Below are 18,590 nucleotides of genomic sequence, written 5' to 3'. Positions count from 1 at the left end.
TCCCACGTGTTCGTGTTCATACCTACTCATTTCAGATTTTTTTAAGAACAAAATATACTTCTACCCTATTTATCGTTTCATATTAATAATTATTTATCGATTGGTTATATCTTTACTTACAGCGCAATAGAGGAAACCCATTATTTATTTTCACGTCCTGCCACTTATTGGCTAGACTTAGCTTACGGGTTATAGAAATCCGAGTGTCATTCGAAACTATTCAAATAATGTTAAAGAATAAAGGCCTACATTTGTAAATTTTATATCAACTTGTTATATATAAAACTGACTGTTTTATAAATAAATATGTTTATACAGAAATTGAGAATATTTTAAAATAGAATTGTTACTGTCAGTTTTGCTTGTTGCTATGACAGATACATAGTAATGATGAGTTGGCAAAAATACCTACGTTACGAGTACAATAAACTACAAACGTATATCGGGCATTCAAAGTAAAAATAAGAATTGATAGCATTTACAGCTTTCAGCAATTTAATCAGTTTAGGTAAAAAACATATTAGATTGCTGAATACAGTTTTAATTTATATTTAAGCGGGAAACAGGACTTGCAGTTAAATGCTATATGTGTATTCATAAATTAGGTTATACGTAAAGAGCGGGAATTTCTCAGTATTGTATCCGAGTAAGAATATCACTGCTCTCGTCTATATTTTAAGACTACCGTAAAAGGCGGTTATGCATTGCAAATATACATATGCAAAGTCGTGCTCCCCTGTTAACTGTTTAAACGTTTTTTATACTAGACTGTAAGTAGGTTACATAAATGTTTATAATCGCAGTTGTTAGAAACGGAGTAAATGGTAAATAAATAGATTACGCGAATTACTGCATGTTTTAAATAAATTGTATAACACTGAAGTTTGTAAAACAAATACGCAAATAAAAAACATAATACAATTAAAATTAATAAGGAGTTCGCTACAGTCTCCTGATTATGTTACAAATATTTTATATATAGTAGTAGCCAATAAATGTAATTAAATAACACACTTACTTTTCCCTTTTCGTTAATGATCTTTCCCAAAATTTGTCGAAGCGTGGTACCACCTCAGTGGAAGAATCTGGTGGATTGAGAGCCCATAAGTCATTCTCTGTAAGGCTCCGGCGGAACCCTGTTAACGCTAATGGATCGAACCAGCTAAAAGTAAGGCGACTCGGGAATCCTGATGCACTTTCTGGACATTGGTTCTGTTAAAAAAGATAAAATTGTTAAAACGCTGAATACATTAATATTATTGGTTTTCTATTTGCTAGAATGGCAGTAAATGATTCTAATGCTATTCTGGAAGTCCTGGACTTTCATTTTCTTTTATTAATATTAGTTTATTCCTTTTACTAATATATTTTTATGACAAATTTTGAAGTACTAGTAGTAACTGACCTCACGTCTAGTGTCAAGGTAAAGTCAACAAATTGTCAACTTTCTCTTGAACGCAACGATCGGGTAAGTGTAGAAATAATACAACACAGTATGCTGTTTTACTTAATATTGTTGTTATTATTACTACAATTATATAATTGCAGTTAATGTACATCTAAATTTTGCAAGCCTAATTTGAACTCATTCTAAAAAAAAAAATATTCATAATAAAGATGTAGTTTCATTATAAAATCTTACCTTTTCATATTTGTACGGTGTATCTTTAGGTGGCAAGTCGGCGAAACAATTTAATATAAACATTAAAACTATTAGTGGATAATAAACCATATAACTGACGAAGTTGTATTTAACAGTTTCGTCGTCTTCCATTAAGTAATGCCGCATGATTTCAGATCTGAGCTGTGGCAGCCCTGCTAATATTAACAGTAACCAAAAGAAAAATAGCACCCCTGATGCTCTCATACCAAATTTTCTATTATAATACAATAGTGTGGCCGATAAACCCTGAAAAGAATAAGTTACTTAACAATTCTAACCAGCATACTCGGAAATAAAAATATGTGATGATGAAATTATAAAATATTAATGTTAACAAATATTGAAGTTCGATTCTATTAACTTTTTTGTTGGTATAAAGAGATATACAGATGAATATAAATATTTGTATTTACGGATTTCGAACCCGTAACCTTTTGAAAGTAAGGAAAGGTGCCAAACCGCTATACTACCGTGGTATTTAAAATTTTCTATTAACATATTACTCTATCACCTATACATTAACACATTTATGTACAGGAAGGTAAGTACAAGGACTCATTAAATATTAAAGTTTGATAGTCATCGATTTTAGGGATACTGTATACGTAATTTTACTTAAAAGGAACTTGTGTAGTTTGGGTGTGGACTATCGTAACATCATTCCTACTATCACAACCGTTTTTCTTTTCTAGGAAATTAGCCATTAACTTAGAGGTCATTTGGTAACATCCGCGTGCGGTTTTGTATTTATAGTTTTGGACAATTACCATAGTATTTTAGTATTAAATATGTTATACAATCGTAGGCTAATAAGACAAAAGAGAGAACAAGCACGTGTTACAGTTCTAATGAAATACATACATTACGATGCGAAATATTCTTTTGAAAAAATTATTCATATCATTTAGTAATCTCATAGTATCAATTGATATTGTAGTTTTCGTAGATTCTTTATCAATTGATATATGTAATCTACAGTGTTGAGGAAACTAGCAGCATATTTGTGATTACAATTCGCAGATCAACGTCTAAATATATCTAGATACCTACGATTCCCCACCTTTCTGACTGTTGATATTGAAAGAATAAATACAGTTAGATAAGATTGGAACAAGCCTTATGCAATATCGTGGAGACTACAAGCAATGACTAATTAATTGTAGTAGTTTTGCAAGCATTTTGTACTGTATATGATAGAACCAAAATGTTTTAACATGGATCGCGTCATCGTTCTGCATTACGGGGAAGTCCCAGTGTATTCAAACGTTTAAAGTTTATTGTGAAGTTATTTAATGATACAGGACAATTGAATGGCACTGGATCTGAACCTATACAATTGAACCACAATTTGATGATTGTCACTACGAAACTGTACTAACACGCCATATTTTATATAACAACCAAATTACTAATGTGACTATAAACATAAAGAACAATATAATTATATTATTAGGTTAAACGTGACAATACAATTTCAGGTCACACTTATTAGATAAGTATGATAGTAGGCAGAGTACTAAATCGATAAGATGCTGTCTTTTATTACGCAAGATTGTGTAACTTGATGGTAATCGTAACTGATAGCAACAATTTTTCATTGTATACTATGTGTCATTCAAATACGTGGTAAAACGCCGACATTTTAAAATTACGATATATAATTCTCTTAATATATTTTTTAATAAAATAAAATATGTTTCTCAAAACATGAAATACCTACTGATAGGAGACTAGCCCGAGCATTGTACAAAGTTTGCTAGATTGTTTTATGGAGCAGAATTTGAATACGAACTTAATGCAGACAATACTAGTATGTATGTACTTTCACGCTTCCATGAGTCGATGTTGTCGTTAAGTCAAGTTTATGAAAGTAACTTAAGTAGAAACAAATGTAACGGAGCTTGTAGATTGGTATAGCAATAACTATACCGTATTTTCATTAATTGCAGGGTTTACGCTTGTCAATTTTCGGTACTATGGACTCGAATTTACAGGTTTCATAATTAATGGTATACATTAATTACGGAACCTGTAAATTCGAGTCCTAGTACCGAAAATTACGGAAATAATTTTTGTCACCATGCGTTACAAAATAATTTATCAGAAAGTGACATTTAAATAAATAGATTCTGAAGCTTTTACTTTATATTATTGTTAATCTGTATTTTAGATTAAAATTAAGATTCATCATCATATTAACCTGTATCGATATTTCACCAACATAGACGTTTTTCGATACTTTGGACCATGTTCGATCCAGCCACAGTAAAGAATAGACTTTTCATTGTTTTCGTAAGGAAATTTGTGATTATAATAACTACATATTCTAGCGAATACCAATTAGGTTTGTTGCGGACTGTGGTGTTGCTCGGAAGAAATATAAGGTTTATAAAAGCTAGTATGGTCTGAGATGTTATTATTATATTTGTGGGTACTTACGAATGTTAATATTTTTATTATCGGACTATAATAATCTGCATTGTACACTACATTGTCCTCCTGTGAAGAGTTATGTACAGTGACTCCAAGGTCTACAAACTTCACCACTATTAATAGACACGTAATTGCGAGTTTGCTGATATTTAATATATTCCATGGTATGTTTCTCTCTTTACTATGTAGTATATAGTATATATCTAATAAGGCAGCCACCCACAGGTACAAACATGGTATCCATACTAGGACGGTTTTCTGGAAACATGGTGTTAACTCCGGATTATTCGTGTACCATGTAAGATTGGAATCCTGTAACAAAAACATTGTATTTATTTCTTCATAGATCCATGGGTAAAGCTTACCAAATTTATCTGCGACCGTAGTTAATTTTATTCTACGAAATCAAATTATACAATGCAATATATTTTTCTGGGGAAAATACATATTCGAGAAAACCTTGAAGAGTATTTTAAATTAAATTGCATTTTTCGTCGCGTTTGTGAGTCGGAATTTTGAATTTCGAAGACATGGGTTTGAATATTACCTACCGCAGATATTAAGACGGGACTGTAAAGCTTGGAGACTAGAGAAATCTCGTTAATGTTATAGGGAGCAAGTTTGTGTGTATGTAACCCTATAGTTACGGATTCCGAGAGTATTTTAAAAATTCTTTCATCAATTCAAAGATAAATTTTGAATTAAAATAAAATATTTTATCAATTATTAATTGATGAAATATTTTTTCAATATTTCAAAGGAACATGTCAAGTATATCAGTATACATCATGTAAATTATTACAATGACATTATCTATAATTTTTTTCCATAACTATGGTTAACTCTAATGATTGCGCTGCCGGGACCAGAGGAAGGGAACGTGGCGAATTCACCAAGAATAAAATACAATGGTTTCCAGGCCATCTGCCAATGCCTTGTGCAGGGAACTAACTGAGCCACATTGTTAGCAATGGCGTCAGTAGTTCACATTACTAACAAACTGGATGTAGGGTCCTCCCGAATTCTCTCATTTGTGGTAGTGAGACTGGATTAGTTGAAACAAATTATAGTTATAAATATCATCTCTAAACCACAACAAAATTATTCGACAAACGCGAAAGCGGATTTGATATGGGAACCATGCTTATGTAACGGCTTAATAATAATCTTTATTAAGAGTGATTGTATACTCAAGGTAATCATTTCAGGTCACAACTACTGGGCCATTCAAATTATTAGCGTCAGCCACTGTGAATTGATGAGTCATAACAATGTGATGACTTTTGGCTGCGACTTTGATAATTTGAAATGACCAAGGTTATGTTTTTATTATTTTCTCGCAATTTTGTTCGTATGAGTAATTTTTGACTGCTAAGATATTCGTCCAATAAAAAAATTATAAGCATGAGTATGAGGTTAGTAGTATCTTTGTATGTAATATCCAGTACTACTTTATTGGAAATATTTTTTCACCAATCAAAATTCATTCATTGTTCCTGATACATATAGGCTACATAAATAGACTTCTTCTCCATAATATGTAATGTGTAATAGACAATTATAATTTTACCACTGGCCATTATTTCCGTACTGTCCTAATACATTTACTTACTGTCACTTTAAACAGATGGTAGCCTTTTATGAGTAATCCTGATAAACTTTGTATTTATCATCATAAAAATAATAATGTTATTAATTAATATATTCCCCTTTGGCAAAGTTATCATATAAAAAATATAAAAGATAACATACAGATTGAGAAGCTCTTTTTTATAGTAAGTTGAGAGAAAGAGGCAAATGCAAAATAAATTTATTATGTTAATGGCTTTATTTATATATTGTATATGAAATGTATAAAATTTTACATACATTATGATATTGATCATTGGTAATTGACTAATGAGGAAATAATTTATATTCATTAAAATACATTATGTGATTTATTTATATAATTTGATTTCTTTAAATACAAAGTGCTGTGTGTAGAAAGTGTTTGTTTTACCCACATCACATATATAAAATAATTTAATTTATCAAACAAAGTCTCTTAGTCAACATGTATTCTCAGCAACTATATAAACACATGCAATGACGTTGAAATCATTTTGGATAATTTGAAAATCAATCCCTCAAAAGCCGTGATCCTAAAAAAGGTAGTGATTATATAGTTAGCATTCATAAAATGGTACAAATAATTAATACAAAGGAATAAATATTAATAAGAAGTAAGGTAGAATAGAATATATTGTATTTATTAAATGTTATAACATTTTTTTTCAATTTTGTTTCTTGATAAAAAAGGTTGAGTTTGATGAGTGTTCTACCTCAATCTTTAATAGGATTCTAAAACAAAAAGGTTTAAACCATTATAATCATATGGTTTCCATTTTACCATTCTGTGTTTGTACACATATTGATACATAATTTTATTATTGATTTGCATAAGTGTTTTCATTCCTAATCACAATTTTTTAATAGTGTGGTCTATGCTGTCAATCTGGAGTTTCAATTCCTAGTTACACATTACAAAAGATTAAAACTTACAATGTTGTATTTAACTTACATATTCACATGTGATTGTTATTAATGTTATTGTGAAAAATAAATAGATAATTACTCTTTGGATTTTCCTTATTTATCTTTTATTACCATAATAACATTCAAAGTTTTTTTTTATTATACTCTAACATTTGTTATTATTTATTGCCAATGTAAATTTTATTTAAATAGGTAACTATTATACATATAAAGAGACACACACAGACAATTTGTTCCAGTTAAACCAAATTTATTATTTAAATATAAAAATATTTCCAATTTTTCGTCGTGAATATTAATCGGCACCAGAAACTTAGTTTTTTAAGTTTTTATTTCGCAAATAATCCATATACAATTAGCGCGTATATTTTATATATTTAGTTTTCTCCACCACAACATAACTGACTTGACCTGAAGGTAGTGCTCAATAAACAATGGTTAATTATGTGATACCTAACGAAAACTGATTTTTAATAAATAATTTCCACATGAAAATAATCTTAGTTAAGAAATTATTTCTTACTTTCGATGTGGGTAAAGGAAGATTATTAAGGTAAAGAAGTACTCACCCAAAAATCAGAACCACAGAAGTCGTCAAGCGTGGAATTGTAAGACATTGTCACAATTCGTAATCAAGGCTAGGCAAAACTAAATTGAAGTTATTGTGGAGGATGCCATGAAATTTGAAATCAAACACTCCTATAAGTCTAAATTAAATTGTCTTAATCAAATGGAAATTAACAGGCAGTATCATGTGTGTGTTCTTAAACAGAACACTTTTTTAGTCTACTAAAGTTATAAAACTATTCGCCACAGCATCACGGACTAAAAAATCTCTTTTAATAATTTATTAGCAAAAAATAATAGGAGTAGTGGTACAGAAACTATGCACAGACCAGAAAGACTATAACTATGTCAATCAAATCAAATGACAATTGACAGAAACAGACTCTTCCCTGATTGACAGTGGATCATGAAATTTTTAAGCCCATAGAGTTCGTATACAAACTTTATTTTCAAAGCAATGACAACAGACAATTTAGCCCAATTCAGCATAATGTTCCTGGTTTATTAAAAGGTATCTAAATATCAAATATATGGCGTCATTGTCACATACATTGATCTACTTAAGATATATTCCAATATTTATTTCATTAAAAAACATTACACTGTATTGGTTAGCACCGCTGCTGAATTAGCAGTAATGTGTTTTTATTTATTTAAGCGGAATAGTAAATCATCGTCATACCATACACCTCATGCATGGCATGCACGTACGTTGCCATTTAGAAGAAGTGAGGTATTGTACCTCCGTACTCTGTGATTTTATAGTACCAAAAAAGATAATCCTTAACTCATTGCTAAAACTCTTAAAATATCATGTTTTTAATATGTTATAAAATACAAATGATGTATATACATTGCGTTTATTGCTGGTTAATCATAAAAGTGTAATGATTACTTATTCTTCTTATTAATTCCTCTCCTTAACCACAACTGATGACCCTGATGTGAGGTAATATCCCCACGAGATCAAGATTAAACTTCTACTGTCAAGACAAACTGCAAAATCTTGTATAAAGTGTCAATAAGTAGTTAGTTACAATAATCATAAATACACACATTATTTCTCGATTCCTTAATATCTACAGGAAAAATTTCGTGACTCATTAAAGTTGACTAAAAATGAAACCGTGTTACAGGAAACGTGCACTTAACCAATAATAATTTGTTACAAAATGCTTGTCTTTCAAAATGTTGTTCAGAATTTAGCACTATACTTGTGCACTCAGCAAAATCATAAATATGAACATGGTCACACCGAATGCCAAAAAATGCTAACGCTCAGTCTATCTATAATTTGTCAATTTAAAATTTTTGTTTTTAGCTTGTCTGTAACTCCGTAAACGTAAATTATAACCATAATTAGGTTACAAATTTTGTATCTTCAGGTTTTGTATTTAAGGGCTCGAAATTTTATTGTATTATCTTTATCTCGTTCACAAATATTAGGTTATTTTTTGGTCAGTGTCGGCGTTAGAGAATGGCAGAGTATCTAGCAGCTATATTTGGTACTGAAAAGGACAAGTAAGTTCCAAGATATTTTGTGTTCCAACATATATCAGATGTTATTTATAATAATTTATAACTTTAAAACGTAACATGTGACAATTCAACCACAACTCTGGTAGCTTCATGTTTCTGTTACTCTGATTTACTCTTACTCTTTTTAGGGTTTGATTATATTTTTTGGCTCTTTGCATGGTGTCTAGACATCCATAACCTTAAATAAATTTATATATCTGTTATAAAATCATTATCATACATATTTTCCATTGTAGTGCATTTTCAGTTGAAACTTGAAAAATAGTTATTATTGGTTAAACAAAATAGAGCAACTAAAGAGAATTTGTAGTGGTTTTTATCAGTGCCATAAAATTTTGTATTATCCATATTGGAGTCCACAACAGAGGGCATAAACAACCTCTATAATATAATGCAATGTACCCATACTATAATTAATTATTGTGTTTTTATAGTAGTAGTTAGTATTTAGATATATCTAATTTCAATTAGTAGCATTCTTCAATATCATTTATGTTCATTAATTCTCTTTTTTTATTTTTTCAGAGTTAATTGCTCCTTTTACTTCAAGATTGGAGCATGTCGACATGGGGATCGTTGTTCCCGTATTCACAATAAACCTACATTCTCACAAACTGTGTTATTACAAAATTTATATGTTAATCCTCAAAATTCTGCTAAGTCTGCTGACGGCAGTCATTGTATGTATATTATTTTTTAAATTACTAACTCTTAAATTTACTTACTAATAATTTATACCTAAATAATATTTTTTTTTGTATTAGCAAAGTATAATAATACTAATATCTCAATTTATAATTTCAATTATACTACTCTCAATTATACTTTGCCATCTAGTCCTAAGCTAAGTAGAGCATGTGTTATGGGTACTAGACAACTGATATATACATTTTCTGTAAATAAATACATATTATAGATAGATTATACCCAGACTGATACAAACAATTATACTCATAAATACAAAATGTTTTAGAGCATGCGAGAAATCAAATCTGCTACAATCAGATAGTAAAGTGATATGCTATACTACTGGACCACTGATGCTGTCAGTATCACTGTATACTTGTAATTTAATATTATTAATTTTTCACATCAAGGAGATATTATCGAACTACTGTTGTATATTACTATTAAATATTATTTAACACTAGTTTTTCTGCCTGAATGTTTATATATTGTTTATTTATATCAAATTGAATATTCCGTAAATTGTAGATGCATCTGATAAATAGTAAACCTGACTATAGACATTATACTAATCATTTATTGAAACTTATTAATAATATTTGAGTAATTAATATTATTATTACCATGATACCATGATAGCAAACAATAAAAAACCAAATTAATCCAGAAATGGATAAAGGCTACTTTAGTAAAAAAAGCTTGCGAAATATGGGAGTATCATGTGCTGCATTCATCACAATATAATATTACATTATTTTTAATAATATTCTTTCTGACTATCAAATTGAGTTAGCAGCCATGTATGAATATCTTATGCAGGATTAGTAACTCAATAGGATAATTAGAGGCACTATCAAAATAACAAAATATTTGTCTATTTTTAATTTATTGTCACTTTCTTTACAGTGGTTGTAGCAAATGTATCAGATGAAGAGATGCAGGAACATTATGACAATTTTTTTGAAGATGTGTTTGTCGAATGTGAAGATAAATATGGTGAAATAGAAGAAATGAATGTGTGCGACAACCTTGGTGATCACTTAGTTGGGAATGTGTACATCAAAGTATGATATATTTTTTTAATGGTATAGCAATAAAAACTAATGGTACTGGCGTCAGCGGTAACAATATATGCTGGCATTAGAATTTAATAGGGTGTGGATGAAATCAGATCAGCTAGACCATCATTTATATAGGAATTAAAAAGTATTTGTGGTCTCTTCTCCTATATACAATATATTTCCTCCTTTTATCTATGTATGCGTTATCATCTATATATCAGTCAAACATTTTGTGAATGTGAAAGAAACACTTCAAAGTTTATTTTGAATGGATAAAATAATGTTAAATTCAGAATGGTCACACATCAAACAGTCTACTACTATTAGGCTAGCATATGTTTAATTTGTATGATTTTTAGAAGGCATTGGTTTCAAAGTTAACATGTGATGTTTGTGATACAACTCATGGCATACAATCTGGAGGACTATCATGTCAATCATGTAATTTCTCTTGAACCAAAACAGCTTACAAACCAAATCTTATTAGCTGAAATACATGAAATACAGGTAGCGACACATATGACTTGTACAAAGTTACCTCATTGTGGTTTCAAATTTTTAATAGTTAAATGTACGAATGTTTCCAGTTTCGTCGCGAAGAGGACGCCGAGAAGGCTGTAAATGATCTAAACAATCGTTGGTTTGGTGGTCGGCCGGTATACGCTGAGTTGTCTCCAGTCACTGACTTCCGCGAGGCTTGTTGCCGTCAGTACGAAATGGGAGAGTGTACACGGAGTGGCTTCTGCAACTTCATGCATCTTAAACCAATCTCAAGAGAACTTAGAAGGTAAGTTATGCATCATAAAAGTCATTCACTTTGAGCAATAAGTTTACTTCAAATATAGATTTGGATTCAATGAATACTGGATATAGAGGTATTTGGCGTAAAGATCATAATAGATGGTTGTCAACATAGAATATTATTTATTTCTTGACCTAACAAATGAATGTAATTTACGCGAAGTACATTAATGGTGGCAATTTTTAAATATGTTGTTAACTATAACAAAAATATACCTCCAACAGCACTGGTTTAGCACACCGCCTAACTTCCGATCGGGGGTTCGATTCCTCGCACGGCACAAACATTTGTATTACCAAAAAATAATATCCTTGTATATGTATCAGTTATCTTGTACCCATAATATAACATAAGCTTTAGCTAGCCTAACTTGGGTCTAGATAGCGCAGTGTGAATTGTTGTTAGATTATTTTATTAGTCTTATTTATTTGTCAGGATATACTGATAGTATTGAGGTATCAAAATAATGTGTCCGTTACAGATACCTTTACTCGCGACGTAAAGGTGGGCGACGATCGCGCAGCCGTTCACGAGAGCGCCGCCGCCGTTCGCGATCACGTGAACGTCGCCGCGAGCCGCCACGCAACTCGCGCTCCGGTCGGTACTGACCGACGAGACATCCTCGACTGCGTCAGCCTCATGCACTCATCGCGTACACCGTGAACGCATTCTATACATTTGCAATTCAATGCTCCATCTTACTATCCTACAATTTATTAATTTAGCAGAGAAAAATGTAAATAAATAGGACAAATTAATAGATATATATTTTTCCAGATTATGGTACAAAGAGTTCAGAACATTGTTCTTGCGTGCTAATCGTGTGAAACATATTTAAAAGGATAGGTCATTTGGTCAACTTTTGTTTCACAGGTAAATAAATCAATTATTGGCGAAATACATTTCTTCTATTAGTAATAAGTAAATACCGTCAAATCAAATTATTACATCATTTAACTTTATTAACATTTAATTAAACAATTCCGTTCTGTTAATTTTTTTTCACTTGTTATATTGTGTGTAAATGTATTTTGGCATGGGTACATTTATTTAATAAATCTACTAAAGAGTTTCAGTTTAAGTAGAGTCCTTGAAGATTGCCTATAATTTGGAATAGAATAAGTCTTTGAAGATTGCCTATAAATTGGAATAGAATAATAGTAATGATAAAAGGACTGGCATACCAATTCTATTCATATTAAAATACTGTTATAATATTTGTGCTTTATATTGTATGTACAATTCATCATTATGTACTGCGTGCTCAGAGTGAGAGACGGTAATAAGATATTTTTTTATGTCTCTAGTAAGTGTAATAGAAAATAGAATAACGAACAGACCCTCAGATCACTGTTAAGTTATATTTATTTTAATTTTATTAATTAAACATATTTTAAGTCTCTCATTGTCAACTCAACAATAACATTCTGTCTGCAGAAATGTACATGTTTAATATGGTGGCATCACTATGTAAAGTTTAATTTAAAATATGAATTATGTTTAAAGAAATTGTTAGAGTGCAAGGTTGCCGTCTTTATAAAATTTTGCTCTATTTATTCTTTAAAGCATTTCTGTTTTGTCACTTTCTTCGAACAAAGCAACAGTTCAAAACCTCAAAGAAGCCTGTTAGACGTTTGACTTTTCTATGGATAAGAGGGTCATTCTTTGCACAAAAGTAGTTAAAATCTCATATTTTAGCTCAGACCTCATAATTATGTATATGTTTATAACGTAATGTATATGAAATTATTTCTTATTCAATGAAATAATTTCATATTAACCTTTATCATATTTTTGAAAAACGATACAAGTATCGCGACTAGTCCTTTTTTAACCCGACGCGGGCAGAAAATCACCGATGTTTTTATAAAGAAATAGTAATCTATTTTTTTCGGTACTAATAATAAAGGGTTAAATTTTGTAATTATGTTATTAATAATATAATAATAATAATAAACTTTATTCATAAATGCACTGTACAATTAATTGCTAGTTATTAATTACACTAGTTATCAATTAACAAAGTCATTGCTTGTGACTGTTCAACTAAACAAGGTACACGCACGAGAATGAGCCAAAGCTAGATATTTAATTACGTATGGTGAAGGATCGATTAGTATTATATTTACAGAATGTTAGAAAATATATGATAGCGCATTTTATGATGACCATAGTTGATAAAAATTTGTTCTCGGTCATTTATTTGAAAATGTCAAACTAGATTTGTACGATGTGCTATATTATCAGCATTTTGTAAACTTTCATATATGGGTATGTCAATTTCTCCAACATAATTTTATTCTATGAGTCTAATAATTTTATATGCACATTCATATAAACACGAGAGATCTTATGCAGTCGGCAACCTTGGGAGTTTTTTTAGCACAATAGATGAAATTAGAATCTATGCATTTTTTATTTTCTATCTATTGTAATTTATTTTCATTTAAGAATTATGGTATTATGAATGGAGTAAACAGTAAAATAATGACAGCGTGCGTGTTCACAGTGTATCGAGGTTTCTGATATGTGTGCTGCAATAACGCATAAATCATTTAGATATAATTATTAATTTGTTTTTTTTTGTTGTTACATACGTGTCCAGTATGTAAAATGTATTGCGATTCCTTCAGATTAATGCGTTATTGTAGTATTTTAGTATTATAATAAGAAATTTACTAATAATATAATTATATGTAAGAATTAATTTCGATATTGGTTTTATTTGGTTGTAAAGACGCTATATGATCCTTAGCATATTTATTTTACGGTTCTTGTGGAAATATTCCACAGTTGTGGTAGACTTCCGCATAAGAATGTTTGGTCTAGGTACAGAAGTGTCACACTTCTGTGTTAATTTTCGGGAATGGCAAATAAATAAGATATATGGCACCTCGGCTATATGTATAAGCTGATTGCGAGCCATTTATGGGATGAGCGAGAAATCAGGTCAGATACCCCATTAAGGCCGAATTCACTGCTTAACACTACGGTTTCCAGGATGTCTGGGTGGACGTCAGAATTGTCAGGGTGCAATAGTAACATAATCAGTTTGCCAACATAGTAGTATAAAATAAAAAAATCTCATCGTCCCCTCGAGTACACAATACCATTATTATCCACTAAAAAGACATTGAAAAGTTTTAATTCTTACAATAATTACAAGTCTTGGAACAAGTTAACATGATAAATAGAAATACAGAATAAGTACTAACATTTAATATTAATAAAATATAAATTAGATTTGCTAAACGACCAACTAATCAGATAAAATTATTATGTACATTTTAATACTGAAGTCTATTTCTACTCGTATATAAACAAGGATAATAATATGAGTTTCACATTTGTTTGAACATATAAATAAGTATTTTGAGTAATTTCAATAACAAATAAGTATCACATCTTTATGGTAGAAATGGTAGAATGAAAACGTATGGTTTTCATTTTCATTTAATTTACATCAAGTTCTGATTCCTCATAAATAGATTCCCATAATGTATTGTTTTTTTCATTGTCATTTTGTACACATGTAAATTGTTTTCCAATAGTATAACAGTTGCGTTCTTTCTCTGTAAATTGTTTCCATTGTACACTAGTACTTGATGGTGTTGGGTTTCTGTAAAGACAATACACAGATAAGTAAGTATAACATCTGTCTGAAGCATATTAATTTTTATTATGAACTTCTAAAATATTTTTTTACGTACATACTACTAAAATTTTGCATATAGGTATGTTTAGATCGTGGGCGTGGGTCGTGCAGTGCGGGGCATATAATTATAATTTATTTATGAACTTATGCTAACTGTTACTAACAAATACCATAGCTGAATAACTATTAAGTAGTTTGTTATTGACACCTATATTTAAATTATATTGTAGTGGCGATGACAAAGTATCAATACCCATTGTATTCATACTCAGTCACCGCTACCATATGTTACCGTTCTTATTTATTTTAAGTATGTAAGAGGTGACATAGAACAATGCATAAATATATCGTTCATGGAGAAGAAAATCTCAAATATACTAAGTCGCCTGATTACTTGACATGTAACATAAAATATAAGTTAGTCGTATGGGGTCCATCATGACGGAACCTAATCGATAGTATTCATAAATCTGAATGGTTACTTTTGTCAAGAAATAAAGTGATAATAATTTTTAAATCCTTCAACAAAATGAATGGTTTCGTGAACAATTTACATAATATGAAAATTAAAAAATATATATATATTACCAGTTTATTTCTTGGTGAAAGTTTAGTTTATATGAGTTAGTTTCATACATTTTCTACCTGAGCTTTGGCTTACCCTTTGCGAGTAAGCTGACATTTCTATGCAAAAGAAATGTTACTTTAAGATTAGTGCATTGAAAATAATTTCCGATTTTTATTTCTTATACAAGTTTTTATATGCTTACCCTGTAATAGCAAAGTTCGTCCACAGTCTGACGAAGTCCTTTATTATATGTTTTGATTCCTCCGATAATGGTATGTCTAAGCAAGTAACATTGAATAGATAGTGCAGTTCATCTGAATGACAAACGCCTTCTACTGATTCCATATTATAGAGCTTTTTTACGTAATTCCTCTCAGTTTCTGCAACAAACTTGTATAAATATGCGGGATTTGAATTGTAATGCGTATGATATCGGGCGAATCTAATTATATTATAGATAAACAATTTATCAGATTCCAATTTTACTAAGTCCTTCAAAATTTCTGCTGATATATCTTTGCCTCCAAAGTAATGATTGCGAATTTTTTTATCAGCTTCTATTAATTGTTCTATTGGCCATTTTAATTTCAACTCTCTAGGCACAACAGCTCCTGTTGTGGATAGAAAAGGCATTAATTTTGGTAATTGGCGAGCCACTTCAATTCCCTCGCCGGATGTGTAGCCTAGAATGATGGGAACGTCTGCCAGATGCCCTTTTCTGACTAATTCCAAAGGATGTTCAGTTAAAAAATTGTCTACATTTGGATATGATTTTTCTATTACTGGCCCGAAGAAAATATTGTCTGCTAAATCGAAAAACTTTGATTCTAAAATAGGTAATTGAATTTTAACGAGCGATGATGTTGGCTCGTTTCTTAAAAATTCTAATAATTCAGTGCTGTCTTCAGTTTCCTTCCCTAGTAGTTTACCAAGTTGAAATGCTCGTTCTGTAGGATAAATATTATAGCACCATTCACTGAGGCAAACACCGCTTTGTAATATAGCTTTGTGGAACAGCCCTTTGCTCATCTTCGATATTAAGTGTAAGGAGCAGGCACCCGAGCCTGCACTGCAACCGAATATGGTAACATTGTTAGGGTCGCCGCCGAAAACTGCTATATTTTTATTAACCCATTTTAATGCAGCCACTTGATCTTTTAAACCAGCGTTACCGGGAACTTCCTCATTGTTTAGACACAAAAATCCCAAAACTTCCAGTCTATAGTTGAACGTGACTAGGATAACATCGTGCATCATAAAAAATTCAGGCCCATAAAAGTCAGAATCTCCAGAGCCCGTGTAGAAACTTCCGCCGTGAATCCACACCATGACAGGAAGAGGTTTTGCAGGAGTGACGGTTTTCGTATAAACATTTAAATAGAGACAGTCTTCAGTTCCAATATGGATTCTGTCCATCCGCTCATTGTATTGTGGGCAGATTGGTCCATGTTGAGTAGCGTCCCGAACTCCATCCCACGACTCCGGAGGCTCCGGTGCCTGGAAATATCACAAGGTAAATTTTAAACTCACTAGTATAATAATTATCCACGAATTACTAGATGTAATTTCGAGCGGATTAATCATAAGTAGTTTTAATGATTAAGCATGTGTAAAGTAATATGTTTATTGTTTACGTCTATTATCTGTTCCAGACAGGATAATTTGTTGACGACTTGAGTGGTCTACCCATTTAGCACACCTTCATACTTCCGATTGATGAGTATGATTTATTGGTCTTAGTCTTTTCTATGAAATAGACAATGATAAAAACAACACAAGCTTTGCTTAGTTCTGGATTAGATAGTACTGTATAAATTTCCCTGGCTTATTATTATTATCAAAACAATTCCTTGGTATTCCAATTATACTTTGTATACAAAACTGTCCGCGTGGGTATCTCTGTCTTAATTATTTCTGATGCCACCTATTGTTGCTTTGTAAGGTGTGTATAGGTAACTGGTGTGTGGATGTGGTAAGGTTAAGGTGTGTTTGTGAACTGTAAAGTATGACAGTGAAATTACAACGTATGAAGGCACCTTATGAATGACAGGTGCAATAGACGCGACTTGATTAGGCGACCTCTACCACTGCCATTAGGTCGGTCGTTAGCTTGTTTTGCATTGTCGTTACTAGAGAAAAAATGTCAACTGCCACGGTTAATATAATTGTTAAGACCTAATATAATATAAAGCGTATCTTTTTCAAATATTACAATATATGATGGTATGAAAAAGCTACAACGCAATCGAATTTGTGCCAAGTAAATGATCAATACTATGCCCTCTGACGTTAGGTATTGAATCTATACTCATTTGCCTACAATGTTTCATATTTTTTTAGGAATTTATTCGTATTGCATTATGTATGTGTGCATTATGGGTATGTTCAATAACAGACTTGGTAATGTTTTCTTAGTCACCGGACATGAATCATCAAATTATCAAAATCATCGATAACGTCATAGGCAATAGTATCGCAACGTTATACCTTATCACTATTAATAATTTATCCTATTTTTTGTTAGTGTCTGCAACGGCTAATGTTTCATACTTTGGGCTGACGCGAACAAAGTTGCAATTAGCAATGTTGGGACCCCGTATGCCTATTGTACACTACACTACAGTTTAACCTCAACGACGTCTACCCTGAAAACTAGCTTGGTTAATTACTGGTATATTAACCATGGAATTAACCATATTGAGCCCAAGAGGTTGACCTCCACGCGGTTCCCCCTGGAAACCATCGTGATAAGTCCTTGGTGAATTTGTCACGATGGGCTAACTGGCCTGACCTCATGCTCATCTTATCATCTTCCACTGGTGCCCCGCCAGCGTAAACCGTTAGCGCAGGCGGGTGCACCATTCCATTGTCATCCATAAAAAAAAAACTGATCTGACGTCATTCTAATCCTAACATTTTCACTAAAAGGGTTCACACTAGTGTTAACTGTAAACGCAGACAGGTGCCAAAGTATAATGAAAAGAAACAAACGAAAAAAGCACTCCTGCAAATTCAGTATAATAGACCAAACTTTCAATCGAGAACTGCTTGGTAGCATAATAAATTTTGGGTGCGTC

At 31.3% G+C, this 18,590-nt stretch overlaps 3 protein-coding genes across 5 annotated transcripts in view; 1 reads left to right on the top strand and 2 right to left on the bottom strand.

Annotated features, from left to right (window-relative positions):
• The window catches only part of LOC131842080 (multidrug resistance-associated protein 1), a 35,399-nt gene extending 27,886 nt beyond the window's left edge, over positions 1-7,513 (bottom strand). For all 3 annotated transcript variants that reach the window (XM_059190568.1, XM_059190566.1, XM_059190567.1), the window contains exons 1-4: positions 7,204-7,513; positions 4,103-4,408; positions 1,643-1,909; positions 1,019-1,212 (exon numbers count right to left, since the gene is read on the bottom strand). In XM_059190568.1, the coding sequence (XP_059046551.1) occupies positions 1,019-1,212; positions 1,643-1,909; positions 4,103-4,408; positions 7,204-7,251 (815 nt within the window). In that variant the 5' untranslated portion in view covers positions 7,252-7,513. The remainder of the gene's footprint in view (positions 1-1,018; positions 1,213-1,642; positions 1,910-4,102; positions 4,409-7,203) is intronic.
• Positions 7,514-8,449: 936 nt separating this feature from the next.
• Positions 8,450-12,489, top strand: LOC131841959 (splicing factor U2af 38 kDa subunit). Its single transcript, XM_059190374.1, has 5 exons — positions 8,450-8,722; positions 9,266-9,420; positions 10,334-10,491; positions 11,076-11,275; positions 11,772-12,489. Exons 1-5 carry the CDS (start codon positions 8,679-8,681, stop codon positions 11,896-11,898), a joined length of 684 nt encoding a protein of 227 aa, XP_059046357.1. The 5' UTR covers positions 8,450-8,678; the 3' UTR covers positions 11,899-12,489.
• A 2,061-nt stretch (positions 12,490-14,550) lies between these two features.
• The window catches only part of LOC131842079 (juvenile hormone esterase-like), a 63,041-nt gene continuing 59,001 nt past the window's right edge, over positions 14,551-18,590 (bottom strand). Inside the window, exons 3-4 of the mRNA XM_059190565.1 lie at positions 15,716-17,010; positions 14,551-14,909 (exon numbers count right to left, since the gene is read on the bottom strand). Of these exons, the coding sequence (XP_059046548.1) occupies positions 14,744-14,909; positions 15,716-17,010 (1,461 nt within the window). The 3' untranslated portion in view covers positions 14,551-14,743. The remainder of the gene's footprint in view (positions 14,910-15,715; positions 17,011-18,590) is intronic.

This window comes from Achroia grisella, unplaced genomic scaffold (genome assembly GCF_030625045.1).
Source record: "Achroia grisella isolate CSIRO2021 unplaced genomic scaffold, CSIRO_AGI_Agris_v1 utg204, whole genome shotgun sequence".
Lineage (NCBI taxonomy): Eukaryota > Metazoa > Arthropoda > Insecta > Lepidoptera > Pyralidae > Achroia > Achroia grisella.
This window is presented reverse-complemented; position numbering and strand designations above follow the sequence as displayed.

Coding starts and splice junctions, on each gene's coding strand:
- LOC131841959 (XM_059190374.1), top strand. CDS start 8,679: ATGGCAGAGTATCTAGCAGCTATATTTGGTACTGAAAAGGACAA. Junction 9,421..10,333: donor GTCTGCTGACGGCAGTCATT/GTATGTATATTA, acceptor CTTTCTTTACAG/TGGTTGTAGCAAATGTATCA. Junction 11,276..11,771: donor ATCTCAAGAGAACTTAGAAG/GTAAGTTATGCA, acceptor TGTCCGTTACAG/ATACCTTTACTCGCGACGTA.